Source organism: Chlorocebus sabaeus, chromosome 20 (assembly GCF_047675955.1).
Source record: "Chlorocebus sabaeus isolate Y175 chromosome 20, mChlSab1.0.hap1, whole genome shotgun sequence".
Classification (NCBI taxonomy): Eukaryota; Metazoa; Chordata; class Mammalia; order Primates; family Cercopithecidae; genus Chlorocebus; species Chlorocebus sabaeus.
In genome coordinates this window covers 42,950,274-42,967,517 of record NC_132923.1, presented here as the reverse complement: position 1 = coordinate 42,967,517, position 17,244 = coordinate 42,950,274, and the positions used below count along the sequence as shown (strand labels likewise).

At 43.5% G+C, this 17,244-nt stretch overlaps 1 protein-coding gene across 4 annotated transcripts in view; it reads right to left on the bottom strand.

Annotated features, from left to right (window-relative positions):
* Nucleotides 1-17,244, bottom strand: part of BCAR3 (BCAR3 adaptor protein, NSP family member) — a 282,586-nt gene that overhangs the window by 68,313 nt on the left and 197,029 nt on the right. For all 4 annotated transcript variants that reach the window (XM_073008566.1, XM_007977913.3, XM_007977912.3 and 1 more), the window contains one exon: nucleotides 11,765-11,804. In XM_073008566.1, coding sequence (XP_072864667.1) covers nucleotides 11,765-11,804 — 40 coding nt within the window. The remainder of the gene's footprint in view (nucleotides 1-11,764; nucleotides 11,805-17,244) is intronic.

Below are 17,244 nucleotides of genomic sequence, written 5' to 3'. Positions count from 1 at the left end.
ACCAAGCCAGACCTTGTTTCAAATAAATAAATAAAATAAATAAAATTTGGGACAAACGAGGATAATATACAGAGTAATGAGATAGTGACTTGGGGGCTGTTTTTAGTAGGATGTCAGGGAAGGCTGTTCTGAGGCAGTGAAATGTGAGTCAAATGAACCAGCCACATAGGGAGTGGAGCCACAGTCACTAAGCTGGTATTTGCTGAGTGCTAACTACATGTGGGGCACTGTGCTAAGAACTAAGAACTTCACATGTATTCACTGTTTCATCCCCCGAAATTCCCATTTACTGCTAAGGAAACTGAGCTCCAGAGAACTTCAGTAACTTGCCCAAGGTCATAGAACCAAGAAATGGCTAAAACAGGGCTCTGGATTTGTATTCGTTTCCCAGGACTGCCATGACCAATTACCACAAACTTGGTGACTTTAAAATAGAAATGTTTTTATTGTCTCACAGCTCTGGAGGCTAGAAATCCTATATAAAGTATCCGGAGGGCCACAATGGCTCTGAAAGCTGCAGGGAGGAGCCTGCCTTGCCTCTCCCTCACCTCTGGTGATTGCCGACACTCCTCGGCTTGCAGACTCATCCCCCAGTCTCTGTCCTCACATGGCCTTCTCCCTCTACGCCTGTGTCTGGTCCAAATCTCCTTCTTCTTACAAGGATACCAGTCACTGGATTAGAGCCCATCCTTGTCCAATATGACCTCATCTTAATTTGATTATATCTGCAATGACCCTATTTCCCAATAAGGTCACCATTCACAGGTACTGGGGGTTAGGACTTCAACATACCGCTTTTGGGGGACATAATTCAACCCACAGCAGTGTCCTAGCACTCACTCCAAACCACTCAGCTATTCTGCCTCAGAACCTTCCAGGCCAATGGGAAGGCAAAGCCCCAGGGACACTAGGGAAAGCCAGGGTGGCAGAGGACAGTGACTATTGGGGTGGCAGGAGATGAGGTTAGAGGTCGGCAGGCCACACCAGATTCCAAGTCCAATATGGACCTGAGTCCCGTCAGAAGCCACAGTTTCAATTCTTGCCTGCCTGTTAGATTTTGAGTCTCTCAGCCATCCCTACAGTTTGGGATCTCAGAAGAATCCTTACTTGAGCTAGGGAGGATGGTGCCTCAGCTACAAGGCTGACGCCTGCAGCACAGAATACAAATCCACACAGAATGTAAATCTGGTCTTATTCCTCTCACTGGCCAGACCATGTTCCTTTTAGCACCTCCGGAGGGCAGCTCCAGGGTTTGACCTTATCTCAAACCATCAAGTTCAGGAGGCCCAGTGAGAAGTCACTTCTCTCTGACTTGGGGCACAAGAAAATTCATCTCAGGCTGCATGGACAAAGCAGTGTCTGGGCTGAGGAGTTATCCAGGCAACCCTCAGGCAAGAGCAGTCAGGGTTCAAGTACCAATGCTGCCCCACACACCTGTTCATCCATCTGGGCTAAAGATGCCAGAACCGACCAGGGCAGCAGAGAGATGCTGCTCACAGCTGACAGGTACACCTCACAAGATGCAGAGGCGTCCAAATCCTGCACAGTGTGACAAAAGCACTATCCTTGTGATTGTGCAAGATCACAAAACTTGCCCAAGGACTCACTTTTGTTGAAAGCCTGTTAGACATTATTGGGAAGGCAAAACAGAAACAGTAAAGGTGCAAAGACTCTATAGCAAGGGTCAGAAAACTCTTTCTGTAAAAGGTTCTGTTAGGCTTTTGGGGCCATAGTGTCACAACTACAGAGGCCCTGACTTAACAATGCTTCCACTGATTTTCAACTTTACAATGGTGTTAAAGTGATACGTATTCAGTGTGCTTCCAATTTTGAAATGTGATCTTTTCCAGGCTAGCAACATGTACCATGATACTCTTGGGTGATGCTGGGGTAAACTATAATATTCAGTGGGCTAAACTATAATATTAGTTAGATTAGGTGTATTAAATGCATTTTCAACTTAGGATATTTTCAATTGATGATGGGTTTATTGTGATGTAGCCCCATCGTAAGTGGAGGAGAATCTGTACTCAATCCCACCATTATAGGAAAAGCAGCCACAGACAATACATAAATGAATGGGCATTGCTGTGTTCCAATAAAACTATTGATGCACATCAAAACTGGAACTTTATACAATTTTGCTACTCTTCTTTTGATTTTTAAAAAGCCATTTTAGCACTTCGGGAGCCGAGGCGATGGATCACCTGAGGTCAGGAGTTCAAGACCAGCCTGACCAACATGATGAAACCCTGTCTCTGATAAAAATATAAAAAATTAGCTAGGCATGGTGGTGGGTGCCTGTTATCCCAGCTACTTGGGAGGCTGAGGCAGGAGAATTGTTTGAACCCAGGAGGCAGAGGTTGTAGTGAGCCAAGATTGCATGGTTGCACTCCAGCCTGGGCAATAAGAGGGAAACTCCAACTCAAAAAAAAAAAAAAAAAAAGCCATATTAAAATATAAAATCCACTTTTAGCTTAGTGGTCATACCAAAATAGGTGGTGGGCTAGATTTGGTCTTAGGCTATAGTTTGCTGACCCCTTGGTCTAAAGATATCCACAAATGCTCAAAGATTAACATCACTGTGGTAACAAGGTTTCCAAATGGACATCCCTTTTCCTCCCTATTTACTGGCTTCTGGCACAATGCTAGGTACTGGTGTGGTCCCGGGAACTGCCCCTAGCTTCTCTCTCTCACCTGCACCATTTACATCCTGTTAGAATCTCTCAGCTTCCCTAATAACTGGGTCTTAATTCTATCTCTAAAAGGCCTTCAGCATGTTACCTAACTTTCCATTCCCACTGTGACTATCTCAGGTTAGACTCCTGGTAACACTTTCCTGCCACCTGGTCTGACCTGACTGAACAATTATAAACACATGGTATATACTTAAAAAATATCTGTTGAAAGACCCACTGCAGTCAAAAATCTTTAAGTTTGGCACTTTCCCCATTTCATCAAGGGTCGGGCTTCCCTGGTGTGGCCCATCTCAAAATGGAAAATTTCTCCTACTGAGGTGGCAGCACTTAACGACTGAAATATAAGGCTTTAACTTGCCTTTTTTTGTTTGTTTTGATACAGAGTCTTGCTCTGTTGCCCAGGCAGGAGTGCAGTGGCGCAATCTTTGCTCACTGCAACCTCTACCTCTCAGGTTCAAGCAATTCTCCTGCCTCAGCCCCCTGAGTAGCTGGGATTACGGGCACACGCCACCATGTCTGGCTAATTTTTGTATTTTTTTAGTAGTCAGGGGCTTTACCATGTTGGCCAAGCTGGTCTCGAACTTCTGACCTTGTGATCCGCCTGCCTCGGCCTCCCAAAGTGCTGGGATTACAGGCATGAGCCACCACACTCAGCCTAGCTTGCTTTTTAAGCTCAGGCTTATTGGTTATAATTTGCATTCAGCAAAAGTCACCCTTTTTAGTGCAATTCCATGAGCACTGACAAACAACCCAGTTGGGTAACTATCACTACAATCACCATATTTCTATTTCTATCGCCCCCAAAAGCTCCCTGGTGCACTTCATCTCTTCCCCAACCTCTTTTCAACCATTTATTTGTTTTCTGTCACTATAAGTTTTGCCTTTTCCAGAATATCATACAAATGTAACTATAGAGTATGTAGCCTTTGAGACTGTCTACTTTCACTCAATGTAATGTATTCAGGATTCATGCATGATATGGTGTGGCTGTGTCCCCACCCAAATCTCATCTCAAATTCCCATGTGTTGTGGGAGGGACCCGGTGGGAGGTAATTGAATCATGGGGGCAGGTCTTTCCCATGCTGTTCTTGTGATAGTGAATAAGTCTCATAAGATCTGATGTTTAAAATGGGGAGTTTCAGCTGGGCACGATGGCTCATGCCTACAATCCTAGCACTCTGGGATGTTGAGGTGGGTGGATCATTTGAGGTCAGGAGTGCGAGACCAGACTGGCCAACACGGCAAAACCCCACCTCTACTAAAAACACAAAAAAATTAGCTGGGCATGGTGGCCCATGCCTGTAATCCCAGCTACTTGGGAAGCTGAGGGAGGAAAATTGCTTGAACCCACGAAGTGGAGGTTGCAGTGAGCCAAGATCATGCCACTGCACTCCAGCCAGGACAACATAGTGAGACTCTGTCTCAGAAAAAAAAAAAAAAAAAAAAGGAGTTTCCCTGCACAAGCTCTCTTCTCTTGTCTGCTGCCATGTGAGATGTGCCTTTCACCTTCCACCATGATTGTGAGGCCTCCTCGGCCATACGGAACTGTAAGTTCAATAAACCTCTTTCTTTTGTAAATTGTCCAGTCTGGGTATGTTGTTATCAGCAGCGTGAGAACAGACTAACACAGTGTGTGTTTCTGTTTATATCAATAGTCCACTCCTAGGCTGGACACAGTGGCTCACACACATAAGCACTTTGGGAGGCCAAGGCAGAAGGAAGGCCAGAGTTCGAGATCAGCCCAGGCACACAGGGAGACCCCATCTCTACAAAAAATAAACAAGTTAGCTAGGTGTGGTAGTGAGTGCCTGGAGTCCTAGCTACTCAGGAGGCTGAGGTGGGAGGATCACTCAAGACCAGGAGTTTGAGGCTACAGTGAGCTATGATTGCACCACTGAAATCCAGCCTGGGCAAGAGTGAGACCCTGTTTCTTAAAAAAAATAAGTAAATAAGAGTCCATTCCTCTTTATGGTTAAATAATACGCCATTGTATGGGTGTACTACTTTTTTCCAGTTGAAGGACTTTGGGGTTGTCTCCAGTTGTTTTTGTCAATTATGAATAATGTCGCTATAAACATGGATATAGACTTTTATATGGACATGTGTTTTCATAAGGTTTTACTTTTTATAAATGGCCACATTTTCACAGACCTGAAGGATAAGATTCCACTGAATGAGGGAGACTGTCGTCCATACCTAGGATGTGGGAACATCCTACCTCAGCATTTTTCGTAACTGTAGTAACACCAAACCTCCCAAGAATATTTGCAGAGAATGTTTTTGGGGTGGAGTGGAAGAAGTTGGATGGGAGCTCCCTTTCGTCCCTCTGCATGTGGGCCCTAGAGCAGGCCAGGGCTGTTTTACATTCACTGCTGGCGGCGTTTGATCTCTGGTCCCACAGGGGCCAGCGCTGGCTCTGCCAATGTGCACACTCAGGCAAAAACCTGCAGAGCCAGCCAATCGGCCCATTATTTGGTTCATATAACTTGTTAAAATCTCACGGAATGTACAGCGTGCCATTGTTTTTGTAAGTCCCTTTCATACTTTGTGAGCTGGCTAATTCAGTGCAGACTGGCCTGCTTTCCTGCTGGAAGAAAAGGCTTCCCTCAAAGACAGCTATTTAACTGTGACCATGGCTGCAGCCATCTTGAGCACAAAAAGGGAGCTGAAGTCACGTCACCCCCCTCTCCACTGAGGTCTCCGGCAGCCAGGGCACTTATTCTTGGCGCTGGAATTTGCATAATTACTCTTTTAAAATATGCTGGGTGACCTAATGTATCCCCAGCCGGCTGCAGGAAACGGCCTTGCTGAGATCTAAGTCTTGGATGGCCTTGGATGGCCTGTAACATCTATAGACCTAGAAGACCCTTTGGGAAGGAGAATTTTCAGAGCATTCACCCCACAAAGGACAGCTTCCTGAGTTTCTCTGGGGTCATCTGTACTGTGAAGGGAGAAGCTGCAGGCGCTGTCCCCACTGAGGATAACAGCTGCAGCCTTGTCCTTTCTTCTCCTAACCTGCGCAACAAGCTTAGAGACTGTAGGTCATTCTATTACAGCTCACAGTGGGTCTAACAAGAACCCACCAAGGCTGACTACAAAAGAAAGAGGACATGCGTTCACTAGGAATCTAGCCAGGAACAAAAGGCTGCATTCCGTCCTGACACTTCCTCACTGCAGTCGCCTGGAGAGCAGGCCTTTGTCCACAGCCGGGCAAGCGTGCTGTTTACAGCCTGGCTACAAAAAACCACTTGCCTACTCATGGCTAATTTGAAAAAAACAGGCATTCCAATATTTTTTTCCACTTCACCATATTTTCTAATGTATCTTTTTTGATGACAATTTATTTAAAAATGGAAAATGTATAATAAACACTTCTTCTAAAAGAAAAATCACCCAGCCCTGCCCTAGCCAATCACTTCCTCCCTTAAAAAACTACAGCTTAAATCACCCCCAGAAAAAGAACTCTTTACTAAAATAACTGTGGGGCTGGTGTGTGATGAGGCCAAAAAGAATTAGTCTTGGCCCAGCATAGTGGCTCATATCTATAATCCCAGCAGTTTGGGAGGCTGAGACAGGAGTATCACTTGAGGCCAACAGTTCCAGACAAGCCTGGGCAACATAGTGAGACCCTGTTTCTATAAAAAAATAAGAAAAAAATAGTCAGGCATGGTGGTGGTCATCTGTGGTCCCAGTTACTTGCGGGGGCTGAGGTGGGAGGATTGCTTGAGCCGAGTAGTTCAAGGCTTCGGTGAGCTATGATCAAGCCACTGCACTCCAGCCTGGATAACAGAGTAAGCCCCTGTCTCAAGAAAACAAAATAAACAAAACAGCACTAGTCTTGAGCCTAAAAGGAATACAGGTACAAAGGGGAAGGAGAAAATGTAAATTTTTTTTTTTTTTGAGACGGAGTCTTGCTCTGTTGCCCAGGCTGAAGTGCAATGGCCCAATCTCGGCTCACTGCAAGCTCCACCTCCCAGGTTCAAGCAATTCTCCTGCCTCAGCCTCCTGAGTAGCTGGGATTACAGGCACCTGCCACCACGCCCGGCTAATTTTTATATTTTTAGTAGAGTTGGGGTTTCACCATGCTGGTCAGGCTGGTCTCAAACTCCTGACCTCAGGTGATCCACCCACCTCAGCTTCCCAAAGTGCTGGGATTACAGGCGTGAGCCACCGCACCCAGAGGAGATAATATACATTTAAATTTAGTGCAGGTTGTGGGGGCAACTTCTGAAGCTTAAAGATGCAGTTCCAGGGGAAAATAAAAGGAAGAGAATGATAAAGAGTGGAAGTGAGCCTAGGCTTCATAGGTTCAAAGAGGGTTACAGAAGTGAGCCATAACGGATCACAGAGCAATGCAGGAGTGCTGGGGTAACTTCCACTCTTCTGGGAACACCGTGGTGGCAGTTATGATCCGTCATGGCCTTGGTCTTCATATCCAAGATGCAACATGAAATGGTATCCTGTTCCAACCAATATGGCAATCTTAGGATCAACAGGGATATCGCACAATTAAGAACTCCTTACCACTGGCTACAAGATTTTCCTCTCCAGCCTATTCTAAGCATGGAGAATCCTAAAAACTTAAGCTAGAAGGAACATTAGCCCACCCCAAGGTTTCTATCGTGGGGACAATGGAACCCGCAGAGAGCAGGTGGCAAATCCAGGGTCACATTACTAATCAGAACAAGAGTGTGGGCTGGGCGTGGTGGCTCACGCCTGTAATCCTAGTATTTTGGGAGGCTGAGGGGGGTGTGGATCACAAGGTCAGGAGATCGAGACCATCCTGGTTAACACCGTGAAACCCCATCTCTACTAAAAATACAAAAAATTAGCCAGGTGTGGTGGCGGGTGCCTGTAGTCCCAGCTACTTGGGAGGCTGAGGCAGGAGAAGCGCTTGAACCAGAGAGGCAGAGGTTGCAGTGACCCCAGATTGCACCACTATACTCCAGTCTGGGCGACAGAGCAAGACTCCGTCTCAAAACAAAACAAAACAAAAAGAACCAGAGTGTGGACCCAGCTCCCTCGCTGGGGTGGGGGGTCTCAGGGGATGTGAATCTCTATTGGAAAACTATCTGGGAAGGGGAACACACGGAGCTGTTATCATTTATTAACATTTTAGCACTACTATTTTATCAAATTTTCTAAGCAACTACTTGATAGTGATCTAAGAAACTGGACACAGTGTAATTGTGTTTTAATGAGGTAAAAATCTGTCCAAATGCAATGGGGCAGTGAGTAGATTCAGCAGTATAGAGATAACATTCTACTTCATAATTTTGCCTAGGGTTATTGGCTCTAAAAGATATTTCCTCCTATTAAAAAAAAAAATGTTTGGTTTTATCTAGGGTAAGGTATGCTAGGTACGCAGAGGAAAATTCCAGAGCTGTATGCCAGGAACCGAAGTCACTAACTACGTGGTAAACAGCAGGAGGAAGGTGGAGCCACTCTGGAGGGTTCGGCTTTCCAATCTGGAAGAAATCTTTCCTTTCAATCTTGTGAAATAGAAATCAATTACGTTTGACCACAGAAAAGGACCTCATGATTAGACAAAAGTTAAAACCAAACTCTCAAGATGATCATGTTCTGAGCTACTGTGAGGGGAAAAAATTGTGAGGAGAGAAGGCTGGGAAAAACGGGGAAAAAAAAGAAAAGAAAAGAAAAATTCTCTCCTTTAAATGCCAGAATTAAAGAGACAGAAACAGTGAGGAATGAGATCCCCAAATCCCTGGGCTACTTTGGATCTGCAATTTATTTTCCTCTCACATCCAAATATCAAATTGAGCCTTTGGGGTCTTGGTGCTGTCAGAAGTCCCAGCAGGAGGCCAGCCTGCTGGACAAGGTAAAAGAGCTGCCAAACAGCCCTGGGGCTTCCCAGCCATGCATATTTTCCTCCATTCCACTTGGGATGAACGACCGGTAGCTAAGCAACCGAGAAACTGGTCCCCTTTCACCCGGCATGAATGTACTGCAACACAAACGGTGCGCGGTGCTAGAAGGACACACGTACAAACTGCCAGAGCTGAACGCTGGATTCTTTCTCCACCCAGCTCTCTCCTGCCATGACACTGCAGTGCCCTCACCCCACCAGCTACGAGGGTCAGCCTCAGTACCTTGTCTCTCCCAGACCCGAGGAGGCAGGAGGCAGTCCCAGACCTCTCTCTTCTATCCCAGACCTCTCTCTTCTATCTGGGCACTGAAAAAACCAAGAGAAGATGGCTGGAAAATCTCTGATGGGGAGGGGAGCAGCATTTTTTTTTCTTTTTTTTGAGATGGAGTCTCACTCTTGTCGCCCAGGCTGGAATGCAATGGTGCAATCTCAGCTCACTGCAATCTCCGCCTCCTGGGTTCAAGCGATTCTCCTGCCTCAGCCTCCCGCGTAGCTAGGATTACAGATGCCTGCCACCACACCCGGCTAATTTTTGTATTTTTAGTACAGACGGGGTTTCACCATATTGGCCAGGCTGGTCTCGAATTCCTGACCTCAGGTGATCCGCCCGCCTTGGCCTCCCAAAGTGCTGGGATTACAGGTGTGAGCCACAGGGCCCAGCAAGGGAGCAGCATTTAAAGACATAGGGAGGGAGGGAGACCTGGGGCTGGAGCTCCTGCCAGTATTTGGACTGCTATCTGTTGGCCACAACTGGGTGCTTCCCCTGCCCGGATGAGACTCAGGATAGGATAAGACTCTCACCATTCTGGGGTCAAAATGGATCCTACAATTTGGCTTCGTGATGCTTGTTTTTTCGACCAATGAATCTGAACCCAATGGAAGGGGTCTTTATGAGACAACATAATTCACATAGAACTATTTTTCTCTAAGCTCAAGAGGCAGTAAGTGCACAAGGGGATTGTAGACAAGAAGTTAAGGGGGTCAAACTGCACCTCAGTTTATCTGCAACTCTCTCACCTCCCTTGATTTATCTCCAGCCATGAGGCACCAGCTGGCATCAACTTATGAGGCATTCCTGGCACTAGTCAGCCTGGCTCCACAGGGCAACTAAGTGTGAGAAGTCCTACAACAGACCCAAGCCAAGAAGATGGGTCCCTGGGTCCTCTTGGACCTTTACATCAGAGACCGTTATGGACGTGCTTTCAGAGCCTTAGTGTCCATAGAGGCAAATGAAAATACCCCACATTGGCCCAACACATTCCCAAACCATCCCTCTAAACCAAGGTGAAGTGAAAAAGAAAAAAAAGTGATACATTTAGGAAGGATACAGACACATCATTTATAAGGCTCTGACTAGATTCAGATCAAGTTAGGAGGAAAGGGTACCCTTCGGAATACCTCAACATGTTCTTGAAAAGGAACCTCTGAACCTCAAAGAGCAGTTCCATCACATGTCACTGCCAGGAGAAGGCAAAGAGAGCCCAGATAAACAGAAGCCACTGACAACTCCAAAATCTCTTCTTTGTCAATACCACTCAACTCACAATGATTGATACTCATAAATGAGATGCAATAGCTTGGATAATACCTAAACAGCCATTCCAAAATCCTCTATATTTAGCTTGAGAATGCACCACCAAATTATCTTAAAAGGATTTTGGACTTTTGTAAAAGAAAAGACTGAGGTATTGGAGTAAGAAGAAGGCAGAATACTTGCTGAGCACAGCCAGACTGGCCCATGGTAGGAGACAGCCAATTTCTGAAACATGGCATGGAGTGATTTTTAAAGGGCTGTTGTTACACACTGCAGAATTCTAGAGTGCATTTTTTGTTAAGTCAAATCACAGTCTATGCAAATAGCATCCTCTAATACTTTGCAATGCATAATCTGTACAAAACATGTGATGCATCTGGGAGGGACACAGATACACTATTTATAAAGCTCTGGCCAGATTCTGGTGTGGTGGCCCTGCAGGTTTAGGATTACACATTTTCTCCCATGAAAACACAGCTCAGTTGTCATTCAGGGATAAGAGACGGGAAAAAAGAATATCCACCTCTATTCCAACAAGCTTCACTACGACCACCCCAAGTGGCCAAGTGGTTCTACTGGAGCTCCCTCCTCTTCCATCCATCCTCCGGTCTTTTAAAGAGGGAGGAAATGGCAAGACTCTGGGGAAGGCATGGGTACACACGAAAGAGATAGGCCTACACACTCTGAAACTAGGATGCTGCCCTTGGGATAGTGAAGGTGGAATGAGGCTCCTGATTGTAAACTCTAACTCTTGCCACGATTTCTCCCAAAAAATAACTATGTTGTCATAAATCCAAGAAACCAAATGTGAGAATCAGACTTCTTTCTTCTGTAGGAGGTGCCAGAATACAGTTTCAAAAATGAAAGAAAATAAAGCAAACAGCAACACCGGAAAATGAGGAGGCAGAGGGAAGAAGTGAAAAGCATCTTTTCTTCCTGCTCAGAAGAAATACATTATTTAGAAGGGTTGAATATTTAGAAGCATCGACTGCCAGTCCCGCTGGAAAGTAACTAAGTACCTAATATTACCACTTGACCCCAGATTAGCTCTGAACAAGGGGATGGCTCTTGGAATGGAAAAGATGGCTCACACAATCTCAGGGAGCCTTTGGTCCTCCACTGAAGGTAAATACGGGTCCACAATTCCTCATCTACATTCCAAAATCCAAAAAACTCTGAACACAAACATTAAAAAAACCTCACTTGGCAGCAAACTCATTTGGTGACAAAATGTAACCTGAACTACGTAAAATAATTTGTTATCTATTTATCCCTCTTAGTGTGAATATTCTTACATGTCACTGTGAAAATAATGAGTGTGATTATGGAGTGCTGACCCCAAACCTCTCTGGGGGTATTACTATACATACCATATTACCTTTCTGGAAAAAAAAAAAAAAAAAACTCTGATTTTTAAAACATATCTGGCTCTAAGGCCAGATAAGGGTACCTGTAATAGGATGACGTGAGACCCCTACAAAATTTACCAAAGGCCTAAGGGAGTCAAATTTCCTCCCGTTGTTTTGGCGAGTCTAACCAGCTTTTTACACAAACCAGGCTGCAGCATTATTTAGCAACTTTGTGATCCAAATGGAAAACCTACTACCCAGGGTCACGGCTACATGTTTAATCCTGATTTCCTACCTTCACATACTCCAGAGTTGGGTCCAGAAGATGTGGATCCCTGAAAAGAGAAAATATAAATATAAGAATGGTTGGGAACGATGCATTCTTACATTGAGTATAATATGTCCAACATTATTTCACCCTGTTCATTAAGTTACTAAGCTGGGCCCCATCTCCCAGACAATATTCACGACAGGGTGTGTGTGGTGGGGTGGGAGATACCACCGTGACCTCAGTCTAGAAGTTCCCACATGCCTCCCTGTGAAATTCAGGCCCCAGAATGTTAGAGTATTTATATGTGGTAATTCTAGATTTACTTGAGCATAGAAAGTGAAAGTCTGAAGCAAAGAGCTCAGGGGATGGCACAGGTGGGAGGTAGGCAGGACTGGGTATGGAAACGTATGGCACTTTCGGTCACTGGTGGTGTCTGGGTTAATCCCCAAAATGTCCCCACCAGTAACTGTGTCGTGCCCACACTGATAGTAAGAAAAGAGAGGCTTAGGCGGGTGGAGGGGCTGCCCCAGGTTGCCCAGTGCCTGGGTGATGGAGGGAACGGAGCCTTCTCTTCTCATTGCTGGCATTACCCACCCACTCCTGGTGAAAACCTCAGCAATTCATCCTACTGTTCTGTGTGCCCAGTGTTTTTATTCCCCCATATAGGCCAGGTGCAATGGCTCATGCCTGTAATCCCAGCACTTTGGGAAGCCAAGGCGGGCTGATCAAGGCAGTTCGAGTGGGGAGTTCGAGACCAGCCTGACCAGCATGGAGAAATCCCATCTCTACTAAAAATACAAAATTAGCCGGGTGTGGTGACACATGCCGTAATCCCAGCTACTAGGGAGGCTGAGGCAGGAGAATCCTTTGAACCTAGGAGGCAGAGGTTTCGGTGAGCCAAGATCACACCATTGCACTCCAGCCCGGCCAACAAGAGCGAAACTCTGTCTCAAAAAAAAAAAAAGAGGCCGGGTGTGGTGGCTCATGCTTGTAATCCCAGCCTTTTGGGGGGCCAAGGCGGGTGGATCACTTGAGGTCAGAAGTTGGAGACAAGCATGACCAACATGGTGAAACCCTGTCTCTATTAAAAATCAAAAAAAAAAAAAAAAAAAAAAAATTAGCCGGGCGTGGTGGTGGGCACCTATAGTCCCAGCTACTTGGGAGGCTGAGACAGGAGAATTGCTTGAACCCAGGAGGCGGAGGTTGCAGTGAGCCAAGATCATGCCACCACACTCCAGCCTGGGCGACAGAGCAAGACTCTGTCTCAAAAACAAAACAAAACAAAACAAAACAAAAAACAAAAAAAAAGAAAGAAAAAAAAGAAAAATTTTTTAAAAAGTCAAATATACAGAGAAAGAATAAAACAGCGGTTATGGTGATGGGGGCAGAAGGGAGAGGAAATGGGGAGATATAGGTCAAAGGATAAAAAGCAGCAGATATGTAGGATGAACAAGCTTAGAGCTCTAATGGACAACATGAGGACTATAGGTAATACAATTGTACTGTACATGGGTTTCATGCTGAGTAGATTTCAATTGATCTTGCCACAAAAACAAAAGAGTGGATAACTATGTGAGATGATGAATATATTAATTTGCTTCAACTATAGTCACCTTTTAAATATTACATGTATTCCATAGCATCATGTTGTATATCTTGGATACATACTGAGGACTAAGCTCTGATTTTTTTATCTTGCCCGAATTCCTATCTAAGGGGTCGGGAGAGTCATGCCCTACAAACCATAAATTCTCATCAGATGGGTTTTATTTAACCCTACATATTGTGACTTACTTTCCAATCTGACTCTGGCATAACATGTGACAAAGAAGAAAGTCAAAATATTTTACTCTGAAACATGTTTCTTTGCCATATCTTGAAATGGCGCGGCAAAGCTGTCCTTTGTGGGGGAAAATTTTTATCTGTAAAGAATCTCCATTAACATAGCTAGATCTTTTTCTTCCAGGCCCTCCCAATCCTAAAGAGATTAACTAAAAGTCTAGCACCTTTTAAAGATTGGTATAGGAAACATCTGTCATCTGTTGTCTCTAAGGACAGCCACTATAAGACTTCAAAGGAACCTTGGTCCCCACAATCTTTTATCTTAACCTGAACATTTCCTTTCTATCAATCCCCGGTCTTCAGACAAACTCAACCAATTGTCAACCAGAAAATGTTTAAATTCACCTACAGCCTGGAAGCCCCTGCTTTGAGTTGTCCCGCCTTTCTGGACCAAACCAATGTATTTCTTAAATGTATTTGATTGATGGATGGCTCATGCCTCCCTAAAATGTATAAAATCAAGCTGTACCCCAACCACCAGGGGCACATTCTTTCAAGATCTCCTGAGGGCTGTGTCACAGGCCATGGTCACTCATATTTGGCTCAGGATAAATCTCTTCAAATATTTTACAGTTTGACTCTTTTCATGGACAATAATTTGATGCCCAAACACGTGGGGCCTCAGAGAAGACTCAGGACCCTGAAGGAATTGCCGGAAACTGGAGCTAAGGTACCAGCCCGGGCCCACTGAAGCCTCACCCAGTTTGAGCTTCTCCTCTGGTGGAACTGGTAGGTCCACCTGAGCTCAGGACCTCCCGTTTTGGTTGATGGTCCTTAATTTATTCTTGAGCTGATTTTTCTCCTAGGAAATTGTGTAAGATCCTAATTCTAGTTCAAAGGTGCATTCTAAAGGGTCTCCTCTATTGCTTTTTCTTCAGAATTAATCTCAATTTGGCTTGGCTGTGCGCATTTGCATGAGAAACTGAACTGTTGTTTTCATAGGTAAATGAGAGACAGTTTTTTCAGCTTTGAAGAGAAAGGGCATTTGCTCCTCCCAGCCAAAAGGCGCCCATGGGTGACTGGGGGCCTCGTGGGAGTGTCTAGGGGATGGATCCCCCACAACGTGCAGCAACCCTGCATGGAAATCCTCAGTACAAATTCATTTTACAAACGGCTCGTCCAGGACATGTATCCATCCACCACACAAATCCCTAGGCCAGAGCTCAGTTCCTCCTTTCACGAAAAAAAAAAAAACAAAAAACACGTGGGAAAGAAATACTCTAAAAATAAGGAGAATTCCCCTTTCAAGTACTCCGTAGGTTTTATGGAACCTCAACTTGCCAGAGTTTATGTCAAATAGAAGTAATATGGTCTTTGTGCACATTACATTAAGGAAAAGGAATCCTAAGGTCGACCTGCAAACTATAGAGTCCCTAAATTCTCTTTTTCTATTTTCCTTTCTGCCTACTTTAAATCTGCTGTTACTTTAAACCACTGTTTGGATCTAACCGTTTTTTTTGTTTTGTTTTGTTTTGTTTTTTGCAAGCCAGCGAATTTATACTTATTTCAAGGCTAAAGCACTAAAGTAAAGCTACAGGATCTCTGTTTGTATATGTGTGTATACATGTATCTATGTATATTTAAAAGGCCATTATAAATTATATATGCATTTTATGATATGCATATTATATGTGATATACACATTAAATATAAATATATAATTTAATAATATATATGTTTAATTGGCAGCTAAATTCATTTTAATTGCCCTCTAGCACACCAAACTTTTTCTCCCTATAGCTTATCATGTAAATTTTGCTATCCGATCTTCACCTGAGTTGTTTCCTTTAATATGCAGATTTAGGACTATTTAGCTGAAAACTGCCTAGAGTGATGCAACATGTTATCAAGAATTTTGAATCTAAGCTAGAAAAAAGGAAAAAGTCTTTATGAATCTATAAAATGTATTTCTATCAGCATGCCTAAATACCTCTATGTATTTAAACATTGTGTAAACAATGTTTCACTACTAAAAATACATAAAGCACTCTAATTAATTGGCTTAAAAAATACGTAAAAGCCCTTAACCAGATACTTAAAAGACTAGTCAAATGCTTTTAGACATAATCCTACAAGGTTTGAATTAGACAAAGATATTTCACCTTTAATAAGAACATTAAAAAGAAAATGTTTTCCTGTGATTCTTAAATTGGAAATTACCCAGATACCCGTGACTTAAGTAAAAGCTTTAATAAATAAGGTGGCTTTAAAATTATTGGTAGGCTGGGCACGGTGGCTCATGCCTGTAATCCCAGCACTTTGGGAGGCTGGGGCATGTGGATCACCTGAGGTTGGGAGTTCGAGACCAGCCTGACCAACATGGAGAAACCCCGTCTCTACTAAAAATACAAAATTAGCCTGGCATGGTGGCGCATGCCTGTAATCCCAGCTACTCGGGAGGGTGAGGCAGGAGAATCACTTGAACCTGGGAGGCAGAGGTTGCGGCGAGCTGAGATGGCGCCATTGCACTACAGCCTGGGCAACAAGAACAAAACTCCATCTCAAAAAAAAAAAAAAAAAAAAAAAAAAAAATTATTGGTAAAATACTAGCAATGTTTATCCCTGCAGAATACTATAAAATTTGCCGTGAGGATTATCGACTATAAAACCCAGCCCAAGACAGAATAATCTTTGCTTGTGTATACCTATGAAATATTGTTGGCTTAATGAAAATAACTAAATCCTGAGTTATTGGTATAAATACCCTTAAAATTAAGCATAAGTTTTATTACTTAAGTAAATACCTGAAATTCACAGCTATAAAAATAGTTACTAGGAAAATAACTTTATTAGCTATCACAGTTTTTGTTAATAGTCTAGGTAAACTATTATATTCATACATTCATCAGGTAAATGTAATGGAATAAATGCTTACAAACAAATCTGTCATAATTTAGGATCTGGGGTTATTTGATATTAAGTATCTGGGTAATTTCTGATTTAAGAATTACAGGAAAACTTTTTTTTTTAAATGTTCTTATTAAAGGTAAAATATCTTTGTCTAACTCAAACCTCATTGGGCTATGTCTAAAACAAGGTAAATAAGAGATGAAAAGAAAGTTAAAGATACAAAGAAGTATTTTTGGTAAAGAAGGGTAAAAAGGAAAGTAATTTTATAAGAAAGATTCTTGTGTGGTGAATTTTTGTTCTGAACTTGGGTGCCCCTCCCACAGAATCACAGGACTGTTTAAGAAGCCTAATCAAATTTGCTGTCTTAGAGATGCTTCTTAATTTTTGCTTGGGTTCCTTGCTGGGAACCCACACCCTTTTCACCAAAAGGTAAGACGGTCTGGGGGGTTCCTGAGACCAGAACATAAAAACATACAGGTTAACAGAATTATAAAATTTAAGATGTTTAAACAAGCTTTATTTAAATTAAAGCCAAATAAAATTTACAAATCAGCTCCTCAGTTACACCAGTGGCTAGCAGCTAGCATGACCCAATTACAAAGTATTTCCAACATTGCAAAAAGTTCTACTGGACAGTGATACTCTAGAGAAAACACTTCTTCTAAATAGAAGGACATCTGATTCCAAAGAGACCCTCACTTTGCTGCTCTTGGTTATAACTTAGTAACTAAAGTACCAAAGGAGATTTGAAGTGCTCTCACTTATAAGGTAGCCCCAAACAATTGCATTGGAGACTAGCAGTATGATAAAGT